The sequence below is a fragment of the Mixophyes fleayi genome, chromosome 4 (assembly GCF_038048845.1).
Source record: "Mixophyes fleayi isolate aMixFle1 chromosome 4, aMixFle1.hap1, whole genome shotgun sequence".
NCBI lineage: Eukaryota > Metazoa > Chordata > Amphibia > Anura > Limnodynastidae > Mixophyes > Mixophyes fleayi.
Window position 1 is genome coordinate 194,560,614 of NC_134405.1, and position 25,077 is coordinate 194,585,690.

The 25,077-nt window shown below is 38.7% G+C and overlaps 1 protein-coding gene across 2 annotated transcripts in view; it reads right to left on the reverse strand.

The window, feature by feature from the left end:
* Positions 1-7,028: 7,028 nt before the first annotated feature.
* The window catches only part of GXYLT1 (glucoside xylosyltransferase 1), a 53,199-nt gene continuing 35,150 nt past the window's right edge, over positions 7,029-25,077 (reverse strand). For both annotated transcript variants that reach the window (XM_075209059.1, XM_075209060.1), the window contains 2 exons: positions 14,968-15,137; positions 7,029-10,979 (listed from right to left, as the gene is read on the reverse strand). In XM_075209059.1, the coding sequence (XP_075065160.1) occupies positions 10,818-10,979; positions 14,968-15,137 (332 nt within the window). In that variant the 3' untranslated portion in view covers positions 7,029-10,817. The remainder of the gene's footprint in view (positions 10,980-14,967; positions 15,138-25,077) is intronic.

The window sequence follows — 25,077 nt, forward strand, 5'->3', positions numbered from 1 at the left end:
ACCCCTGGGGAAGTCTGGTCCATGTGTATTGCACTCCCCTGTAGGAGAATGCAAAAAGGTATTGGCAGTCAGGGTGAAGAGGGACTGAGAAGAAAGCAGAACATAGATCAATGACAGTGAAATGAGACGGTGAAATCTGCATGAGGATGACAGCTGGATTAGGCACTACGGGGAATTGGCTCTCAACCACTTTATTAATTCCCCTTAAATCCTGGACTTATTTATAGCCCCTCCCCCCACTCTTCTTCACAGGGAAAATTGGACTATTTGCTATGCTGTATGTACGAATTAAAATCCCTTGCTGCAACAGCCTCTCAATAACAGGATATACCCCTAGTTCCACCTCTGGTTTTAATGGGTACTGTGGGATTTTTGGAGCTATCCTACCACTTTTTAGATTTACCATCACAGGAGCTACGTTTGCCATTAATCCATTGTCTTGTCCATCTCTGGTCCATAGTGAACCCGGTATTTCCAGCAACATCCCCTTTACTTGAGATGGACTCTGTTCTATAACAGTAGAGTGCAACATTAACCTTTGAGGGGTGTCCAATATATCCTGTACCTAATGTGCGACCTTCTCCGGTATATCTAAGAACACACCATCTGGGGTACAGTATATGACACATCCCATTTTACATAACAAGTCTCTTCCCAGCAAGTTAGTAGAAGTCGCCGCAGCCAAAAGAAACGAATGCTTGGTATGCAGGGGCCCGATAGTAACTTCAGTGGGCTTATTTAAAGGAAAATGTAACACTCTTCCCGTTACCCCCATAGCTGGAATAGTTTTACTGGTCACCTGTAGATTGAAAGGAGAGGTTATCACAGATCTGGCCGCCCCTGTATCTACAAGAAAAGTTTGTTTCCTACCAGCTATGTCAACTATCATTGTTGGTTCTTCTCTCAGAATCTCTGTTAACCTCACTGGCTGTAGACTACAGGTATGACCTGACCCCTAGCGCTGACTATCGCTTTCCCGCACAGCATTTGCTGCTATAATATGTGCGAGTAGATGTGAGTCTTATAATCTATGTGAATCCTTCCTTGGAGGATATTTATGTGTCCCACCTCTAGGGTTGTATCTGTCCTTTTTACAATCCCTCCTAACGTGTCCTTCATTACAGTTGAAACATCTGATCAATCTATGTTTCTTATTATGTGGGTTGTATGCTGGTGGTCGTGTATGCATCCTCTCTAGAGCCTGTATACTCACCATCATCAACCTATCACTCTTCTCTTCCTTTTTCCTAAATATATTTTTATCATGCTCCACAGCAGACTCCCTAAGAAAATCTACTGTGATGCCCCTCCAATTAGGTAATGAGGTTTGTACACTGGTTTTTAAATTTTCCCTAAGACCATCCATTAGTACTCCTACAGCTACTTCCCTGTGATGTGGGTCCTCACGTATGTTTGATATCCCAGTGAACCGTGTTATCGCTGATATAGCTCTAATAAAGTAATCTGCTGCTGTTTCACTATCTTTCTGCTTAATGGTGAAATTGTTACTCCAATTTGCTACTACTGGAAAATAGATGGCTAAATGTTGGATAATTTGTTCTATATTCTCTTGATTCACCTCATCTGTCAAGGTATCATCTTCCTCCAACGAACAATCTTTAATAAATTTTTGTACGTTAGTATTGGGAGGAAGACATGCCCTCAACACTACACGCCAATCCTAATTTGGTTGTTTCGTGTGCATTTCCTAAGTCTTTAACAAATTTCTGACACTTTGCCAACTCTTTTCTAGGATCTGGGAATTCAGTCATAATGGAACGTAATTCTGATCTAGTCCAAGGACAATGTATTGTTACATTTCTTAAAGGAACTACACCATCCTTATCTGCCTTCCCATTGGGAATTGATATTGTGCGGACTGGATACATACCCACCGGTTCACTATCTTCAGGGTTAGCTACTTCAGTACTTTGAATATTATCTCTCCTAGTGGTCACACTACTCTCACCTATCTCAGCCATTGCCCCCTTTCCATACTTACACTGAACCTCTAACATATTAACAGCATGGGCAATGGCTGAAATTACCGTGGGTTCATCCTCTTCTTCAGAAACACTTGCTTTAAACTGACTTAAAACAGGATATAACTTAGCAATTTCCTTTTTTTTCCATTTTTAATAACGGCTGTACTTACTCCTCCCGCCACAAAGGGTGGCAGGGCGCGCTTGCGCTGAGTTCTCCACGCTTCTCAACGGCTACTTCCGTTGTGCGCGCGCTTTTCGCCACGCCTACTTCCGCTGTGCACTCGCTGCTCTGCCACGTGTTACCTTCCATTTGCCACAATTTTAAACAATCATTATGTTTATTTCTCACTTTCTTTGACTTAATCAACCATACTTTATCTTTTACAGTATTTAGTACCTCTGCATTAAAACTCCCTATTGTTGGGAAAGGCCTAACACACTCTTTGGTCATCTCGACCCACGTGTCACAATACTCAGTTGCGTAAGCACCATATTTCTTGCACATAAGAAACCAGGCTGAACCAATAGGCCCTTCCTTAGGCAGTACACTGGCCATCTCTAGCGTATGCTTAGCACCCATGTTGAACAGTACCAGTCTATGCAGACCACACTTCCATAAACACTTTCAACCCTTAGCTACAAACACTCTACCGCTAGAGATCTCTTACTGGCCGTGGACGTATTTGCTCAAGCTGCGTCCACTCGCTTCCTCTCATACCAAACTAGGACCCCTAACACAGAAAATATCACTGTGGGACCCAAGGGCTATCAGCTCCTCGATACCCTGGCTAAACGACAAAAATCTGTTGAGTTTATTACAACTGGTAGCACAAAGTCGATACAATCAACCAGCCTTTCCAATGTAATTAATCCCCGCTGCCTTCCCAAGTTACAATCACGGCTTTCCTTGCCGTGCGGTCCGATCGCAACGCTTACAATTACTATGAATAAATGTTGCGATTACTCTTGGGAGCGCGAGCGAAAACTTCCTTTGTTTTCGCTTCCGGTATACCCGCCCCGTATACCGACCTTCAGTTGGGCAACCTGCCTCGTCAGACAGCAACTGAGCACCTCAACAATAAACAGTGTATCTACGTTACAAAATCACACACTATACACCTTTTCTGCGCAGAAAATCAAAAGTTCCCAACAATAGTAATAATGTCTTAGAGGTTTTCACAAGTAATTATACTATGCACATATAATAACTATCAAAACGATTGTTTAACCACATGGCAAATCTACCGGAAGTTCACATACGTTAAGCAGGAAGTACACATATGCTATGCAATACAATATATCAAAACGCAATATGACAGAAAAAGAAAGTTTCTCTTTTGTCCCTAGATTCTAGTTAGCGCAACTTCAGATTATGCAAAACGGACATTCGGTTTCACAACACAGAGTAAAATTCAGGTTTTGAACACATATATGTTATACATGCACAATACTCTGTGGCTGATATGGGTGGCAGTTATCTGGCCTGTTTGTCCAGGGAAAAAAGGGATAGCAGAGTAATTACAGCTATTTACGATCAAAATGGAGTGAAACAATACGCTGGGGCGGATATCGCCAATTCCTTTTTGCAATATTACAAAGAAATATATGCTTCTAAAGCGTCTTTTTCGAACTTAGAGCTTCATTCATATTTAGACACTATCCAACTCCCTAGTCTGACTAGTGAATCTGTTGCCTTCTTGGACGCCCCTCTCACAGTTGAATTGGCTATTAAATCCTTTCCTAATGGGAAGTCCCCAGGGTCAGATGGTATTCCTGTGGAACTGTATACAAAATTTGAGGAGTTTTTTGTCCCGCAACTACATGCGCACTATGCTAGAATATTGGAGTCAGAGGTAATGCCTGCTACAATGTCAGAAGCTTTAATTGTTGTACTGCCCAAACCTAGAAAAAACCCTCTGTATACAGATTCATATCGACAAATTTCTCTATTGGGTTCTGATGTTAAAATCCTTGCTAAAATCTTGGCTACTAGACTTAATTTGGTAATTACTGAGATTATTCATCCTGATCAGATGGGATTCATGCCGGGCAGATCTACTACGGTCAATTTGAGAGATGTTTGTTCACACATCTGCAGATGGCTCACCTTGCTGAGCCGAGGGCTGCGGTGGTATCTCTTGATGCTGCCAAGGCCTTAGACTCGGTGGAGTGGATTTAACTGTGGGAGGTGCTGAATAGGTTTGGCTTCGGACCTATATTTATCCGTTGGCTTCAACTGTTGTATAGCGCTCCTGTTGCGCGGGTGTGAGAATAGATATACATCTGTCTCGTTTGAGTTGGGTAGGGGCACTCGTCAAGGGTGTCCTTTATCACTGGCCCTATTCGCTATAGCCATTGAACTACTGGCATGTTTGATTTACGCTCATCCGGGTATATTGGGTCTCCCTGCCGGGGAGGTTACAGACACTATTGCTTTATATGCGGATGACATGCTATTGTTTCTGTCTGAGGCGAATGGCTCCCTTAATAACCTATTGGAGACTGTTGATAATTCTGGCCATTACTTAGGAGTTAAAATTAACTGGGATAAGTCTATTATCTTTCCAGTACATGGTATTCTTCCAGCCCAGTCTACACAGGGCCACCCTCTTAAGTGGACTCTATGTTTTAAATACCTCGGCATCTGGGTCTCCTCTAAACTAGCTGATTATGTAAGTTAAATGTTGATCCCATTACTGATTACTTTAAACTTAGGTCCCATACCTGGAGGTGCTTGCCATTGACCGTGACAGGAAGGATTAATCTCTTTAAAATGATAATGCAACCTAAATATCTCTACGTGTTGCAACATTCCCCCATATATATCCCTAACAAAAATTTCCAAATCATAAACTCAATACTTTCTTCATTTATTTGGGGTGACAAAAGGGCCAGAATAAAACTTAGTACTTTATGTAAATCCAAGTTTGAGGGTGGTTTGGCGCTACCCAACCTCAGATTATATTATATGGCAGCCCAGTTGTCACATCTGATTGAGTGGATGAATGGACATAATGTCGGCTCCTTGTTGGGCTTTATTGGTGAGCGGGCTGGGCCCCGGTTCACTTCTCTACAGGTGCTTTTGATGGGTCGGTCTCGTAAAATAGACGCTCCTATCATTACACAAGCCATTAGGATCTGGAATACAGCACATAAAATCATTGGGGGGAGAGTGGATGCAGATACTCCGATCTGGTATAATGACGCTCTACCTGAATTATGTAAACTGAGTGGGGACTGTTTCTGGCGGTGTTTGGGCGTGTCTACGGTGGGTCAGCTCTATGACACAAATTTGTTCAAATCATTTGAACAATTTAAAAGAGATTTCCAGATTCCTCAGGGGGCTTTCTTTCGATATTTGCAAATCAGACATGCTACTCAGTCACAGTTTGGGAACACCCCCCCCCCCCATATTGGCTACTGCCCCTACTAGATCTCTGCTTGAGATTATGAAGGGTCGCAGAGTTATCTCTTTAGTTTATGCGTATCTTAACCATCATCAGACATGTAATAGTCTATTACCTCTCAAGGTAAAATGGGAATTCAATATTGGTACAATTGATGAGGAGGAATGGTGCGACATCCCAAAAAGTATTAAACTTGCTACATCTTCGGTTTGCTTTCAACAAATTCACTTTTATATTTTACATAGGGAATATCACACTCCATTGTCTTTGGCAACCATTGATAGGGCTCGGAACGCTGATTGCCCTAAATGATCTCAACCAAGATGTGATTTTTGGCACTTGCTCTGGGATTGTCAGTTAGTCCATGCTTTCTGGGAAAAAATATGGAAATGTATAACTGAGGTGGTACCCGGTGTCCCTCCTTTGGAACCTAAAGCATGTCTTTTTGGGTTATCACTAAAGGATAAACTAAGCACGCCTCTTTATAAATTTATCCTTATAGCATTTACTTTGGCAAAAGTTGTCATAGCGCGTAACTGGCTGGCAAATGCAAAACCAGACTTCCGTAACTCGAGGGCTTTGGTAAATGAGACCATGGATCATGAGAGATACACTTATACCTTGTGAAGGGCCGAGCACAAATATCATTAAGTATGGTCCTCTTGGTACGAGTCCAAGCAGAAAAAAAAAAGAAGGATGGTCCAGGATGTTGGATAGTTAATTGTGAGATCTCCGCTTGGTCTGGTCTGTGCTAAATTAAATAAATTAATTTAATCTCATTATTGTGGTGCTGATAAACTGCTACTTTACGTGATATCTCTGATGAGGCTATATGCAGGATAGTTATGTATTTAAATACGTGTCTATGTAACTGTTCTATCAAATCTGAACCTGCGCCATTTCTCTATATATTATATCATTTATATATTCAACATTTATCTCTATACCCACACTGATCTCATCTGGGTGACCTTGGGACTCTGCTAATTGGCTGACATAGGTTAAGTAATGTATGTGTTTTGTTGTTTTCTGTTATATGTAATAAAATTCAATAAAACAGTACCTTATTTAAAAATTATTATTATAAAATTTTAAAAAAAAGAATATTTGTGCTGAATATTAAGGGATTAAACTGGAATTCAGCACATCTCAAAAAGTGTCAGATTACGTAGGAACAAAGCTGGTGGTTTATTGCATTGAAAAAGAACACCGAAAACTATTTACGGAAATCAACAAACTAATCTCAACTAGCCGTCAATCAACATATTCATTGGATTACAATGCTAATTACACCCTGAACAACTGCATATACTGCTGTGGAATAATTGCAGTAAGCCGTGAAGTTGTGTATGTAACCATGGGCATATAATGTACCTAGTGCACAAGTGATTATGAAGACATCAGGTGGCTGATTTCACAGTATGTTTTCCAGGTGAGTGCCTGAAAAGCTTCACACAACCTTTATATCACACAGTCCCTAAAAATTAAGTTGCTAATTATAGATACGTGGACATTTCTGTAGTAGTCGTTTTATCACATTAACTGGGATAATTAGCTTTTTATATTTATTAGTAGGGTTTTTGCTCACATTGAGTGCAGCCTATCGACACAAGTGGTTTTAGACACAGATTCAACGCTCTGAATATTTACATTTATTAAACAGGAGTAAATAAGAACAATGCCACACTGCTTGTTTGGCGGAGATAAAATGAAGGAAAAAATAAATATTACCTACTGCTCACTACTAGTAGTTTATTTTTTCATTTATTTCTCCTGATATTTTGCAGTGTTCCTATACTTTAGATTTTATTTACATTCACTGCAAAAGCAGATGTATATAAACAAGACAGTTCATCAACCATCCTTTTGTTACTTTATTCCTTTGATGTTTAGAGAGAACAGCCATCACAGTCATATAAGGATTTATCTAGCGGACAGTGTGTGTGAAAGTAATATAATTTGATTAAAATTGTATTCTCTCTTCTACTACAAGGTACTAGAACCAAAATTTTCTCATCCTCATTTGACTACAATACCAAAGACAGTTCCACTTATTGCCTTCATAAACATTTCTATTGCACTCTCCACTACCACATACCTGTCGATCTATGCGTTTAGTAGAATACAATCTATATGGAAGCAGCAATGCCATAACCAACATGTAAAACCAATCATGTATATTTCCATGGAACCATTTACTTATTACACATGAGATTAGCTTTTACTTAGAACAAGCACCACCAGAGAGACAAGAGGTTTCTCTTTTAATGTTTATTTAAAAAGATCACAATATATTTTCATTCCAGAAAGCCCAGGATGAATTAAAAAAAATAAACAGTTTTAGAAGTAAACCGAGAGACAAATTTGGTGGCAATTACGCTGTTACACAATAGTACAAGTTGAGACTTAATACAGTACTGAAATTATCAGTTTTCAGGCATTAATGTCATGTAAGGTAAAACCCAACCAAGGACATCACCATTACAATTCTTTAAATTGTGACATTTTAACTAATGATTGTCAAAACATTTATGTTGCAGTTGTTTTCCTTGTATATCTGTATAAGGCACAACAGTTCTCTGAAAAGGAATAAAATAAATTGTAAACTGCTCTTTTCACATGTAAAACAACAAAACTAAAACAGCAAGAAGAATGCTCTTTACTCAAATAAGTGGTCAAAGTAAATCAACCCAAGTAAGCTAGTGTCCGAAGATAGATGGAGGCAACCACCCAAGTGTACTGTACTAACCATTTTTCATAAAATATGTAGGACAGGATCATTTAGGTGATTTGGCCAGAGCTACAGGCATGTTGATTACAAATTGCATTTAAGACTATGCCCAGAAAGACAGTTTTTTCCTGTATTCCTGACGCAGCATCCAGGAATGGGAAACTGAGGCACTTTCCACCCCTGTATTGTGTTTTTTCTTTAGAAAACACCAATGTACAAGCATTTTAGTTGTGTTATTTAAGCCCTGAATCTGTGGTGTGTGTGTGTGTGTGTGTGTGTGTATATATATGTATATACAGTATATTTGCTAAATGTTTTGCAGTATCACTTGACATGCAAATGTTTCCTAATGTTTAGTTACCACAAGTGATTCTTTAAAAGAATATTCTATTTTTAAAGATTATATGCACCAAAACTACAATTTGCCCATTGAATGTGCCTTTTTTTTTTATTATGAACCCAGAAATCCTCCTGCTTGCTTTGTAATTTTCACAATGCAGTCTTTAAGGGGGGGAGGCTTATCCATGGTTATGTTAGAATAAACTACCCAAGAAGTCATCAATTGCAACTTTGCAAGCATTCCAGGGACACCAATATCGGTCTCTCCCCTGTGTCATATCAAAGCTACCTACATCTGGTAGTCAACACAGGCAAAGAAAGTAAAACAAAACGGAGTTTGATGTGGGAAGGGGCGTGCCAGATAGCCCTAAGGCTGCGTAGCAGTGCCTACTACCTATAGCTGCCAAATAAATTATGTATAGCAGACAGGTATTGTTATAGCTTCTAAACTAAAATGCACACCTATCTTTTATTAGCAAATATGTATGTTTGGAGCCTAAAAAAAAATATTTTTTTTTGAAAATTGAATTTTTTAACATCCCAATTCTAATATCCAACTTCAATTAATTAGTTATGCAATCTAGTACGATAATTTTTTTAAGGCTTGTCTTCTATAGCTTTCCAACCCTTTTTAAGGCTATGAATGGCAAATAAGTCAATTAGTTTGTTTCTCTCCCAAATAAAAACTAAAGGGTCTTTTCTTCCATAACAATTTAATTTGCGTGATTGGTTTTAAACACTCAGTACTATGTCCAAAAACAAAACGGGTGGTTTAACCTTACTTCGCACACATACTAGAAGATGTTTATGAAATACTCAAAACAAGTCATCTGTGGTCCCATACAAAATATTTCAAATGTTGAATTGTTTTGTATTACTCACACTCCTGGTGTGAAATACTTCCTACCAGTTTTCAAGTTTAATACTATCATGATAATGGTGTTATAAAATACCTGCCTTTTCTATAGCTTGAATAAAAAACACAGGGATAGCAATTTTATAGGGGAAAATAGCATGTTTAGCTATAATCATGACCTACACAGTGTATGGCATATTTCGCACCATTATACAGTAACTGTCATAAATGTCTTACACTATGCAGCACTTGAATTCACATCCAAATCAGGATTCAATAAATATTATATCAACAAAATGAGGGCTGTGCTCACTTCATGCAGTTCTTCTAAGTTTTACTTGGCAGAAGCACTGCCAAAGCCAGCATGGCGTTCGTTATTACTATGCTTACAGTAAGCTTTATTTTCAATCAAAAAAATTGCTGCGCTTAAACATTTTATCATTATTTTGTTAATTATGTATAGGTAAACTAATCTAAATTAACTGTCAGGAATATTCCCACAATTTCTTACATAGGAACATGTAAATTTTGGGGGTTTTTGCTTTTTTTTAAAAAAAAAAAAAACACAGTTGAAGCATAAAGTAAGCTAACAGTACACTTCCAAAGATGGGATACATCTCCTTTAAAATCACATTTAAAAGCATATACTGTACACAACATGGTTTATAAATACAATTTGCACAACAAATCTCTTAAGGATAAACAAACCAACTACAGAATTTAAAAAGTACTGTGTTTTTAGCTAGTCAAGTATAAGGTTAATTTATAAAGGTTATAGCAAAAGTTTGGTATGCAAGGAAAAAATACATATGTTGTTATAAATGGTTAAAATGATCAGTTGAGAAACCCAAAAGACCAGAGAATTAGAATGTAGCAATTGTATAGGAATTGTTAGCCTACAAGAAAACAACAACGTTCATGAGTTAGAAATATACCATACATTAACAACAAGGACACATTTCACATATTATTCCCCCTTTGTATTAGTCTCCAGTACATATAATATTCTTGCTTTGCCTAGTTTCTGTGATTTTGCTCAATCAGTAAAGTTTATTTTGCTTTCTCTATTCCCCAGTCCCTACCCTGACCTGTAACCCATCCCCTTCATGTGTAGTCCCTGAAACAGGTTCAGTACCCAAGGTTCTTACCACTACTATCTAGAAGTGGAACATAAAGTGTTAAACAGTTTAACATTTCATCAATTCATAAAACAAATTCATATCCTTCATTTCGCTTGAATACAAGCTACAAAACATTCATGAGAAATCATTTACACCATTAAAAACTATAAACAAACCACATTCATGTATAGTATTATGCAAAAACTGTAGGATATTTTGAAAGCATTTGTTCATTTTCTCAAGGACTGGCACATTAGTTTCCAGTAAAAGTGTACACAGCATGTAGTGCTTCCTCTGAAAAGAAGCATATGATCACTGCAGCTCTGTTCTTTGTGCAATCCTATTTAGTTTACACATCATTGAGTTTAGCCAAAGGCGTCACCTTATATTTGACTGCCTTGTATAAAAGTCGTCAATGCTTTTTGCCAGCTGTTTGGTGAACAGTTTATGTATCCTGCCACAGTAGGTGTGTACTGTTTTCAGCAATTCCAGTTCTAAAGGATATAACAAAGAACGGATGAGGTCATCTCCAAAAGTGTACTGTGAAGAAAAAAAATAGTATTAGAATTATAAATCATGTCAACACATCCCTATTTATTTCTCCTAATAATATTCATGCATAGTGGCACAGCACAGTGGCCTAGTGCTCACAGCACTGGGGTCATGAGCTCAATTCCCGATTATGGCCTTATCTGTGTGGACTTTGTATGTTCTCTCTGTGTTTGCGTGGATTTCCTTCCACACTCCAAAAACATACTAGTAGAGTGTGTGTGTGTGTGTGTGTGTGTGTGTGTGTGTGTGTGTGTGTGTGTGTGTTAGAGAATTTAGATTGTAAACTCCAATGGGGCAGGGACTGATGTGAATGAGTTCTCAGTACAGCGTTGCGGAATTAGTGGCGCTATATAAATAACTGATGAGGATAGTGGACACTACCAAAATATGTGAGATAAGCAACGTACAAGCGTCAGATTCTGAAAGCCTTAGGATCTGGCTTACTGCACGGTAATCCATAAAGCTTGGCCACAAGCCCCCTTAGCAATCTCCTATTTGGCCTCAGAGATGAGTAGCAAAATTGGGCAAGATTTGGCAGTAGACCAAGGAGACAGGGTACATTTCAGCTTAGAATCAGCATATCCAAGGTGAGCTCCTTTGAATGTATTAAATGTGTACTAAGTGAATAAAACACTTGAGAAAGTGCAACCAGTACAATTTTAGTATTTGAAAAAAAAATGAAAATCTATATCCCATGCTGTTGGTGAAAAGTTCCCTTTGGTAAACTGGCCACACGCTTCAATATTGCAGGCAAAATAGGATAAAGTGCGATGGAAAATTTTAGGCATGTGTGGAAAAAAATGCTTCAAAATAAGAATGCTTTCAAAAACAAAAGCGACAGTGTTAATAGTTTATTTTTATCAATTAACAAAATGCAAAGTGAATGAACAGAAGAGAAATCTAAGTCAAATCAATATTTGGTGTGACCACCCTTTGCCTTCAAAACAGCATCAATTCTTCTAGGTACACTTGCACAAAGCCACGGATTTTGCAGTATTATAGTCAGGTGTATGATTAACCAATCATACCAAACAGGTGATAATGATAATCATTTTCATATGTATGTTAAAACTGTCATTAACTGAAACAGCTGTGTAGTAGGTGTAAAACAGAGTGAGGAAATCCAAACTCTGCTGCAAAGGTGAGGTTGTGGAAGACGGTTTCATGTCACTTGTTATGCACCAAGGTAAGACTGAGCACAGCAACAAGACACAAGATAGTTCTAAACATAATCAGAGTTCCAGTATCTGGTATAATAGCAGTTTTACACCTGATATCGGAACAGAAGGATTAGGTGGCAATAATTATTTGAGTGTTTTCATACTGAGGACCTTGGTTTCTCTGCTACACTTGAATAGTGGGATTCGTGTTGGAGCATTTGACTTTAATGAATTGGGATACATTCTCTCCCCAATATTAATACTACCAGGATTCCTCAGGAGATTGCTTTAGATAAGGTTCCATTAAGAAAGTGTTGGACCGAATTGAATATATAACTGGACTTTGCCTGGAGCCCTTTTTTCTCTTTGCTTGTTTGTACAGTTTTTTATGTATTTTATTTGTAATATGTGTTTTATATTTATGTGAATTAAACTATTGTTTTAATTACACATTCACCACATTTTATCAGCTGGTATTTAGAAAACCACCCACCCAATTGCATCAGATGATTAAAAGCAAATGTGTTATATGACAGCTCTGGCAACTGTTACAGAATTAGAGCAATAATCACAGTTGCACCTATTCCAGAGGGTGCAATTAATCTGTCTAGATGTTCACTACCTAATAAATGGAGAAGTATAGTGGAAACTACTTGGGCAATTGTCTTTTATCTTCTCCACTGACCAGTACCAGAAGTCCCAAAACCTACAAGTAAGCTCACATACTCACTGCGGCCAGATACTCGATGGCATTAAATTGGGTGAAAACACCTCATGATTACTGCTCTTTATTAATAAAGTTTGGCAAGTTTATAAGCTGGAGCCCACCACAAGCATCATTTATGACCAGCCCAACCAATTCTCTTGTTTGGAGTGTGTAGATTACGTTTAAGTAAAGCTTTGGAGGTGGACCTCTGATTCTCATACCCTTCCTCATTCCTATACTAACATCCCCCCTTGCATCCAGCTTCCCTTCCCTCCAATTCCCTTTCCTTGTCAGACATAACTCACTAAAGTTCAATCATGTGGATTGAACCTCACTCCCTCCTTGTTTGATCACATCTACTTGTCATATGACTTGTTTCACCTGTTGCCTGCTGTATACTTAATTCCTGTATTAATGTGATATCCCCTTACCCTATTATATTCTGCTCCCCTTCACCCAGCTCTATTAGAAGAAAAGTTTAATAAACTAAACAAAAAAGAAAAAAATAAAATAAAAAAGCAATTATCTTAAAATAGACATTCTGAGAACAAATGATTTTTTAAGATGTCTAGATACTTCGACAGCAATGATATTTTTTTTTAACCAAGCAAAATCACCAGAGCAGGATACCCAATGGCACCTAAAATGCAACAAGACAACACACAGATTGTCTTTATGGGACACACAATTTATTAACATGAGCTTCGTGTGTAGCGTAATTTGTGCAGTTAATTTAATATATGTCCACAGGCCCGGGTGTCAAAGTGGTTGTAGCCCATGCAGCATGTTGTTAATGCTGCTACATAAATAAAATCAAAGTAATCCTCTAGAAGACAAACAAAGCTTTGCCTGCATTCTAAAGCAAATTCTCAATTTACAAGATTGGCACAGAAAGGTCATCTTCCAAGTAAAAAGTACAGACCCCTCAGAGTATTTAAAAAAATAAATAAATACAAACCAAATAACCCACAAGGATTTTATAGGAACAGTTTCAGCGAGTGCAGAGCAATCTCACATCCCCAAAAGTGCCTTCATTCATTTTTTACATCCACATGACAGCTGGTTATATAGCACCATTAAAATATAGTATTGATTTTTGAAGGTTATATACAAGACTGTCTCCTCTATTACAATGAGTACCAACACATTTTACAACTCTTCAGTGGGTTTACAAGTAATAAACTGATTATTTGTAGCCTGAAAGAAAGAAATCAGATCAGCTTGGCTGAAAACCTTGCATACATTTCATGTAATAACCTCTAGAAAAGTTGGAAAATAACCAGGCTAAGTTATAATGATATTCCAAAACTGAAACTCTACATAAAATGACAAAAGCAGTTCCACTTCAGGGTACCATTACATAAGAGATATTATTATTATTATTAATAATAAAAATATCATCAATCTAATCCCAAGGAGACTGTAATAATGGATCAATTTAAATGAAAGAATTTGTTTGATTCCATTGGTGCCATTTCTTATATATCTTGTCTGAATGCCATCATATAACATGCTCCACAAACTGCAATAATCTCAATGGAACAGATACTTGTGCAAAGACTTTAGGAACGAACATAAGTTTGTCACCACTGTGTTTCATCCCATTCAAAAAATTCCAATATCTTAAAAGGCCAATTCCACCTTTATAGTGAAAATTCTCAAGTTACCACCATCCCTTGCGCCTCTTCAGTTGAATATTGTGGGAGCCATCCCCAGGACTCCAATCTCCTTGACCCGTTGAAAGTAGGACAGAAGCGGAATCCCATGGACTGATATCTTTAGGAGCCATATGTTCTCCCACAAGTGGCTGAGTTTCAGAGAGTTATGTGCAGCCACCTCTTTAGCTTGTCCTTAGACAACCTATGGAGATTCTTCTGTTTGGTCCTGGAAAAAGCCATCTACCGGTGTCATTGCAGAGGGGGCAGGGCACTATTCAGAACTTGATTTCTCCATTACTTTTATGCACAACTATTTTAGCCCATTTTTACTTCTGACATAAATGTAAACAATTTTTTTATAACAAGTATGTAAAAGGTACATTTTAAATGCATCTACACTGTCCTAAACATTAGTTTGTTAGAGTTACCATGGAAGCTAAAGTGCGCCTTACATTTCTTAGTGCATTATACACGGCTCGAAAAGCTGGCTGTTTTTCATCATGGTATACACCTCTGTTCCCATGAAGGACGAAAATTCCATCTTCGGCTTTGTTACAATTGCTTCCATAAATGCAATGATCAGGACGATAATTCCACTGACATGGAAAGATAAAGAGACTTTCTGTTGTAGGAAGCAAGAAAATAAAATTAGTTATTTTTGTGAATCTAGACCATCTGTTGGGATATTGCAAACATTATAAGAGTGTGCATGCTTTGTAGTAGACATTATTTGCAAAGAGGTCATTCAAATCTTCGGGTTACACATTGTACCAATATGTGTAGGACTGAACACTAGTTGCTACTGTTTTGATGCAGACTAAATGACTGATCTACTTTAAGTCAAGCCCCTATGTGCCAAATAGTGTGTATCCCTCTACCACTTGTGTTCAATGTGAATGGATATAGTATGTCCTCTGCCTCCTTCTGAGGGTAAAATCCCCTCTATTTGTTAGAGCAAAGACCATGATCATTAACTCTTACACACTGGTGGTATCAGTTTGTCAGCTAAAATAATCAATATTCATGACCAAACAATGCAGACTATCAATTACATAAGAGTGACATCACGGACGTGCTTGCCAAGCTTGTGATTCCTAGCAAATTGATAGTAAAAATTCTCAAATATTTGTTCAGCCTACAAAACCACACACACTGTATAGATGATATACTATTTATATTGCAAACAGGAAAAAATTGAATTTTAAAAAGAAAACAAATTAACCCATAGCATCCACATTTCTGCTATTTCTCCAATTCCAATAAAGAAGTTTACAGAATAGGTCTGTCTGGATGTGCTGAAGCAACAGTGGGATGAAGCAATGCTATGCAATGTCCTACAGACTTCCCTTTCCCAAGAAACAAGGTCACTTAAATTATAGCAATGACCAGCTGTCCGGATCAGAGTTAATGAGTATATTTCATTGAAATACTTCATGACAGCCATTACATATGGGTTAACTTCTTAGTCAGCTAGAAACAGTAGAAACAGAAAAAGGGAGGACACCCAGAAGACATTTAAGGTAAACTCCTTCCCTTTAGTGTCTTTGAAAATCTTCCAAGCAATCCTTAAAAAAAAAAACATCCCACCGACAACACAGGTGGGAAGATCTGGCTGCCATGGATTCTCTCAAGGAAACAAATTAAGGTAATAATTGTTGCATTCCTTTTCAAGGCTCCATGACAGCCGTAACATATGGGATGTACCAAAGCAATACATGAGCCAGTACTGCAAACTTTTTTTGTATTATTTAATCAAAGTTTAAAGGATTTTCCATCCAAACTGAACTTCAGTAGAAGCTGTCACATCCAGAATATGTCTAGTAAAGATATGAAGTGATGACCACCCTGTTGCCTTGCATAAATCATTTGCTGTGGGTTGAGCTTTCTGTGCCCAGGAGGTTGCCACCATCTTTAGACAAGGTGTTATTATTTCTGGTACCTCGCTTCCATTACACTTGTAAAAGCTTGCACAATGACCTCCTTAATCCATATTGTATGTTTAGATGGAGCATATTCCTGATGGAGCCCTGGAGGCAGAACAAAAAGTTGATCTGTCTTCATGATTTCTTTCATTCTGGAAAGGTAAATAAAATTGCCCTGACAAGATCCAGGGTACGCAATTGCTCTTTACTAGCATTAGTTGGTTGCGGATAGAGAAAAGGAACAATAGTTTCTTGATCCATATGAAAAGTAGATCTACTTTAGGCAGAAAAGTATTGGTTCTGAATACCACTTTGTCCATAAATATGTTTAGCAAAGGTTCTTTAAACCATAGAGCATGTAGTTCTCCCACTTGACAGGCAGATATGGTTGCTATCAGAAATACCACTTTAAAATGTCTGTCATTTGATACTGTCACTTTGATCCCTTTTAGCCTGCGCTTGAAGTATCCAATGTTAGAGCATGTAATACCAAGGTGCTATAAAAGGTTTGTAATGGTTAAAAGCTCATCAGATGCCAAACTTGAGTCTAGGAAAATGCAATGCAGAAACCTCAACTTTCAGGGCAGCAAGAGAAAGACCCTTGTCTAAACCACCCAGAAGAAAATCTAAAATTTGCGAAACTGTAGCAGAAGCTGTATAGAACTGTTCAAACTCCGGTGACAACGTTTTTGTGTTGATGTGTAAAACTGGTTCCTTGTGTAGCAGGTCTGAAAGAGTTGGTAGAGGGTAAGGTTGTTCCAAAAACATTCCCTGTTCTGCCGTTTCCTTGTTGCATGTGGGTAATTAGTGTAAAAGCAGGGAAGAAATACCCTAATTGAAAGTTCCACTCAATTGATAGGGCATCAAATCCCATTGTTCTGGTATCGCTGTGACTAAAATTAAATTGTGTTACCTTGGTGCTTGTGTTTGTAGCAATCAGGTCTATAAGAGAACCCAAATTTCAGCACTATCAACTGAAAAATCTCTTCACCCATGAGAATGGGCCTTGCATGACATTGGCATTGACTCAGTCTGCTATCCTGTTGTTTTTTTCCCCACTACATATAGTGAGTGCAGTGTCAAATTATTTTTTCTTTACATTTTATGACTCGACACTTCTGTCATCATGTTCTTAAATCTTGTTCCACCCTGTTGGTTCATGAAAGCAACTATCATCTGGTAGATCGTAAAAAATTCTGAGATGTTTCTGTCTTGAGAGGTTGACAGCGTTAAATCACATGCTATACTGCCCTCATTTCTAGAATATTTGCCTGAAGACATTTTTGTTCTGGAGCCACACACCTTGTGCTACCTCTGTAAGTAGATGAGATTCCCAGCATTTGGAGCTTCAGTCTGAAGTGGACACAGTCCATTCTGTTTGTGAGTTTGACACTACTTGAACTCTTAGAGGGAGTTCAATTCACTACAAGGTCCCACAGGGGCCTTACGTAATGTGTAGCTGCACTTATTTCCAGGTATCACAATACCAAAAACATTGCTGATTTTTGTAAATCCCAGCATTGCATCACGTGAGACTCCAATGGGACTTCATCTGGAATTCAATTCCATCCTTAGACTTATTTTTTCACCATCCAAAGGATTCCTTGTGATATTTGTAAGCCTGATGTATGGTTATAGAGAAATTAAATTGCAATCACACCAATTTAGTATGTACAGTTGAAGACGTTGCATGCCATCTTGCCCAAGAAGAATACATTCCTTGTAGGCACATACAATTCCTTATTGGCACCTTTTTCTGAATTTGAATTTGGTATGCTAGATGTTGAATTTTCTTCTTTCAATGTGTCTATCAGTCCTCCATGGACTGTAGCTGTTGAATTGGCAACAGATATCTTTTGACTGTGTTGATGATCCAACTGCATTTAACAGAGTCATCACTTGTTCTGTCTTTGGCAACTTCTGAGCTCCCAGTTACTATAATGTCATCCAGATAAGGTCATATTATGAATACTTGTTTTCTGAGAGCTGCCATAAGAACTGCCAGCACCCTGCTAAAGGTACTTTGAGAAGTGGACAGTCAGAATAAAAGGTGTGCAAATTGCAAATGTCGACCCAGAATAAAGAATCTGAGAAACTGATAATGTTGAGGTAAAATAGGAATGTGGAGATTATGAGATTTTATACTTCCGTTAAATCCTTTTCTCTTAGTCCATGGTGTATTGAGCATCCTTCAGGACATGGGCACTTTAAATAATTCTAACAATTAAATGCTCCTCCCTCTTATACCTCCCCATCTTGCAGGGAAGTCAGGTTTTTTTTGTTTTGTTTTTTTAAGAGTGCCCTTAGGACACAGTGTTTCTTTTACTAGGCTGCCTTGGCAGCCCGTTTCTTTTATTTATTTTATTTCGAATTTGTGTCTTATGGTGATGTTTATTCGGGGGTTGACTTATATAAAATTATTAGAAAGGCAACAGGTGAAAGAGTTCCTAGAGTCCTGCCAAGAGCTCAGGACTCTGTTTCAGGCCTTTTCACATAGTGGCAAAGGTATGAGAGGGAGGAGCATGTAATTGTTAGAATTATTTAAAGTGCCCATGTCCTGAAAGAGGCTCTATACCTCATGGCCCAGTGTTTACCAGTGGATAGGGAAATATCAATTGATCTATACAATATGCAAGTCTCCCTTCTCTGTGGCTTGGAGAATGGATTGTACTGAATGTGGAAATGTCTTGCACAAATTATTTAGTGGAGTGGTCTCAAATCTAGGACTATTAAGAAACCTGATGCTTTCTTGACCAGAAAAAAAAGCTTGAAAATTAAAACCTGTGCCTTTCAGTTTTACAAAAAAACAGAATTACTTTTTCATTTAGCAATGTCTGTAAACGCTTTTGTTGTGCATTCATTTCCACTACCAAGTAAGGAGGGAGAAGGGTTCTTAATTTTACAACTATATATTATCTGGCTATAGAATGGAACTCGTTCTTGTACCTTCTGCAAATGATGGCGCAATCCAGCGATCTCGAGTGGTGAGCAGTCAAGTCTCTGCATGTTTTAATATTCTGCCACCCACAGGATTCCATTGAGGTATGTTTAGTCTTTGGTTCCAGCTTACCTTCTTCCTTAAGGAACGAAAAGGCTGTTTAAATGTGGTACCACCAAACTGTTGAAAATACGGCTTCCTTGGACGATAGCTTCAGGCTTCTCTGAATTGCTGGAAAGATGGAAGGAAAACTTCTAGCTCTCATATTTTGTGGGAAATAATGTGATTTACCTCCAAGTAATCCTCAGAATCACACAATTACTTGCTCATCTAGAAGTGTAACTAGCTGTAGTCTTCAAAATAACATATGGCTGCATCCGTGGGTGGCAGACTCACAATCAAAGCATTGTTTTAAATACACCTCCACTTAGTTACACTTCTAGATGAGCAAGTAATACAGTTTTCACTCTACTGCCCAGGCAATATCCCGGGTATATGAACCCGGGATATTGCCAGGGGACAGAGGCTCCCCGGAGTCAAAATCCCGGGTAGACTGCGTTCACACTGAACACGGGTCTGCCTGGGGTCTCCATGGCAACATCACAAGAGGAACTCTGATTGGTTCCTCTTGTGATTTTGTGATTGTTTAAAGTAAAAAAAAAAAAAAAAAAACTTTGTGTCAGGTGAAACCCAGATTGAAAAACCCAGGCTGCACCATTCATAGTGCAGGCTTCCCAGGGCAGACCCAGGAATTACCCCACCAAAAGACCCGGGTCTAATGACCCGGGAATTAGATCTGGGATCATTAATACTGCACCTCGACCCAGGTCGTCTGGGCTTGCCCCGACAAAAACCTGGGTTTTTGGTGCAGTATAATGGGTTATAACTATCTAGTGTGGCTTCACAAAAAAATCCATTCCTTTTTGCATACTTTCAATGCTTTTAAGTTATTATTGTCTATTTTCTCTTGCATATCTTTATGAACGGTCTCTGTCCAAAATAAGTACTCGAGACAGAAGCCATAGCTACCCCAGACTTTAGTACTGTAAATGAGGAAACGGACTTAAAGCAACTTTGTTTTCTGGCCACAGGATCCTTTAATGGGTCTTCATCTTCTAATGAAATAGTTGCTTTTGTAGACAAACTGGCTACAGCTGCATCAATTTTTGGTACTGAACACCATTTAGGAGCGTCTTTATCCTGAAAGGGAGATACACATGATCAATGCTTTATCAGTCTTCTCCCCGCCACCTATTTCCCGAGTTCTCCACCCAGCTCTTGGAGCCCAACAGAGTCATAGAAACATAGAATTTGACGGCAGATAAGAACCACTTGGCCCATCTAGTCTGCCCATTCTTTTATTAACCTATGGTTACCTTAAACCTTATTTGATCCCTTATTCTTTATAAGGATATTCTTATGTCTATCCTAAGCATGTTTAAACTGCTCTACAGTATTAGCCTCTACCACATCTGCTGGGAGGCTATTCCACTTATCCACTACCCTGTGAAGTAGTTTTTCCTCAAATTTCCTCTGAACCTACGTCCCTCCAGTTTCCGTGCATGTCCTCATGTTCTAGTACTTCTCTTCCTGAAGAATGTTTCCCTCATGTATCTTACTCAAACCCTTGATATATTTAAAAGTTTCGATCAGGTCACCCCTTTCCCTTCTCCAAACTATACATATTAAGCTCTTTTAGTCTTTCAGGGTAAGTTTTGTGCTGTAGGCTATGCACCATTTTAGTTGCCCTTCTTTGTACAGCTTCTAATGTATTTATATTCTTCTGGAGATATGGCCTCCAGAATTGAACACAGTATTCTAGATGAGACCGTACCAATGACCTATACAGTGGTAATATTACTGCTTTCTTTCTGCTACTGATTCCTCTCCCTATGCAGCCAAGCATCAGACTTGCCTTCCTCATTGCTTTGTTGCATTGCTTACCTGCCTTTAAGTCACCTCAAAATAGTGACTCCTAAATCCCTTTCCTCCTCAGTAGTTTCCATTATAGTGCCATTAATACTATATTTAGCCTTTGGGTTTTTGAGACCCAAGTGAATGATTTTGCATTTTTTGGCATTAAACTGTAGTTGCCACTCTCTTGACCATTCCTCTAATATACCTAGATAATCAGTCATTTATTTTACCCCTCCTGGTGTGTCTACCCTATTGCATAGCTTTGTGTCATCTGCAAAAAGGCATACTTTCCCTTCAATACCATTTGTGATGTCTCCAATAAAAATATTAAAAAGCACTGGTCCAAGTACAGATCCTTGGGGTACTCCACTGGTAACCTTTCCCTCATGTGAATGTACTTCATTTACTATAACTCTGTTTTTTTATCCTGCAACCAAGATCTTATCCATTCCACTATCTTGGAAATCAATCCCAAGCTTTCAAGTTTATTTAACAGTCTGCGATGTGGGACAGTGTCAAAAGCCTCACTAAAATCTAGATAAGCTATATCTACAGCATACAGCCCCTCATTGATCTAGTACTTTAGTCACCCACTCCAAAAGGTCAGTAAGACTTGTTTGACATGATCTTCCCCCAGTAAATCCATGCTGTTTGGCATCTTGTACGTTACTGGATTTGAGATATTCTACAACTCTTTATTTTAAGAGTGTTTTCATCAACTTTCCTACTACTGATGTAAGGCTCACTGGTCTGTAGTTGCTCACCTCTTCCTTGCTTCCACTTTTGTGTAGTGGGACTACATTCGCTTTTTTCCAGTCCTCTGGAATTACTTCTTAATCTGTTAATGGTGTTACCAACACCCCTTTAAGCTATTTTAGTATCCTTAGATCTATCCCATCTAGCCCCATTGATTTATCCACTTTCACTCTGTCTTTAGTCTTATTATTCCTCCTTTAGTTTTTCTGCTTTCACTTATATATACCACAAAAAATAAATTGTTTCCCCCTTTACCCACTGACTGGGCCATATTCTCTTCAGCTTGTGCCTTTGCACATCTGATTACCTTCTTAGCAAGATACACCTATTTGTCTTCATTATTCTGAGTCTGCTTATATGTCCTAAAGACCATCTTTTTTTCTTTCACAATACTTGCTACTTCTTTTGCAAACCACTCTGGTGGCTTCCTTTTCCTTGTACTTTTCTTAACCCTTTTGATACAAAGGTCTGTTGCTTTAAGTATTGCATTTTTTAATTTTTTCCACCACTCCTTTCAAGTTCTTCCACTCTGCAAAACAGAGTCACTTACACATTTTTCCATCTCTACAAAGTCTGCCTTCCTAAAATCTAACATATTTGTTTTTGTGTGGTATGAGTTGGCCTCTGTCTTTATACTAAACCATACTGCTTGATGGTTGCTGGATCCTAGGTTCTCACCCACATTTACATCAGATATCCTGTTACCATTTGTAAGAATTAAGTCTAATATTGCATCTTCGCGAGTGGCCTCCCTCACCATTTGCTTGAGGGATGCTCCTTGCAAGGAATTCAGAATGTCCCTACTTCTAGTGGACCTTGCAGAAGACTCCTCCCAGTTCACATCAGGTAGATTAAAGTCTCCCATGATTATTACCTCTCCTTTTAATGCCATTTTATTGATGTCCTGCAGTAAGTTCCTGTCCAGTTATTCCTGACCAGGTAGTCACCCAGTACGAACAACAGCCTTATCCCCAGTTTCTATGGTCACCCAAAGGGCCTCAGTTTTTTCTTCAATACTTTGTATTAAAGTAGTATTTATGCTTTTTTTCCCCACATACATTGCTACCCCTCCTCCGACTCTTCCCACTCTGTGCTTCCTAAATAACGTATATCCCGGTATAGCTATGTCCCAGTCATGATTTTCATTGCACCATGGCTCTGTAATAGTCACAATATCCAGATCATCCCTTGTCATTAAAGCAATTAGATCAGGAATTTTATTACCTAAGCTTCTAGCATTAGCACACATAGGTCCAAGAATTTTGTTTGAGCATCTTCTGTTCATCTCTCTCTCTATGTTTATTTTGTTTTGACCTGCATTGTCTTTTGTTGCTGTGGATATGTTTTCTGTACTATTAGCCTGCAGAAACAATACCTCTTGGTTGGGGGAGCAGATCGTTTTTTTCCCGTTTAGTTCACTGCCCCCCTTTGCTTGTTTAAATAGTTCCTGATGAAGCTTTCAAACTGCTCACTTAGTATTCTGGTTCCCCTTGAAGATTGGTGCAGTCCATCACTTCTGTTTAATCCCCTATCTTGCCAGATGGCATGACTGATCTATTAATCCAAATCTCTCCTCATAACAACACTTATTTAGCCACACATTAAAGTTTCTGCTGCAGTGAGTTCTGTCTTCACCTCTATGCACTGGCAATACTGCTGAAAATGTTTCAGTGGTTGCCACCTCTTTTAAAACAGTCCCAAACTTTCTAAATTCATCTTTTACTGCCATGACTTCAGCATTAGCCAGGTCGTTTGTCCCTAGGTGGACAATGACATCCACCTCCCCATCTTTTCTTGCTGCTTTCACAATTCTTAATATGCATTCTTTATCTCTTGGGCTCCAGGTAAGCACCTTACTTGTTTCTCTACATCGGTAGCTTTTCCCAGATGTATGCCTCTTATAATGGAATCCCCCCCCACCTAAGAGAAGTGTAGTTCTTTTAGGAGATTTTATTTTCCTGTTCCTATAGCTAGTCCCCACATCCTCATGTTGTGTATTTCCTATATCATTTGTACATTACAACCCTGCAAGAGCAGCATATGAGTTTTTCAATGGCACAGTTTGTGGGATGTTTGTGTCCCTCTGGATATTTACCCTTTTCAGAGGTTACAGTAATCCAGGCAAAACGTCTTCTGGGGACTCTCCGAGGCAGTGGTGGACTCAAGGATACAGACAGACACTACATACCTGAGCTTGCAGTTTGGCCATTTTCTCCAGCAACAAAGAAAATTGCCTACAGATTGGATACTAGTTGAGTTTCCAGAATGCTTCCCGCAAAACAATGCACACCTACTGCACTAGTGCAAACATTGTATCAGATGTTAATTGTAGCGTCAATATTTGTGCACCTGCTTCTGTATTCAAAGTCACCTGACTATGAGTCCTATTAAAATAGAACAAACAATTGTTTAACCCAATAGAACCGGCACTACGTGAGCCCTACAGCCAGTCCCATCATAATGCCTACTTAAAGGTTTAAGAGATTCGCTTGAAATTTTTTCTTCAGCAGACTCTGAAAGAGTACTGAGAGGGAAAGGGTTACTAACCAATCTAAACTATTCAAACTTTGCAATAAATATATATTGCAGAGCTTAAATAAGTTTACCAGGCAGGTGTTTTTTGGGATGTGGATACCAGCTCCATGATGTAGAATTTATTTGATAAAATGTAGTTTGCAATGGAGGATCTCCAAGTGTTCCACATGTCTTTACTGCCGATCAGCAAACAGCTCGCACCGGATGTGATGTCATACAGGCGCAAATCACCTTATTGGTTTTGTGCTTATTTAAACCAGGCTCTCCTGGTAACACTGCAGTACTTTATGTCCAATGGTACAGTCTCTTATACCCCGCCTATTTATATATAATGTCCGGAGCATAGCTATAAAGAGGCTGACTTTTCACTCAGCAGCCAGGTGCAATGTGCTCCTGGAGTCACTGAAATTAAGGGGCGACTCTCCAACCATGCATTTGCTACTTTAAAAATAGGAAGGAATGCATTCACATGGGAGTCACCTCTGTCCCTGCTT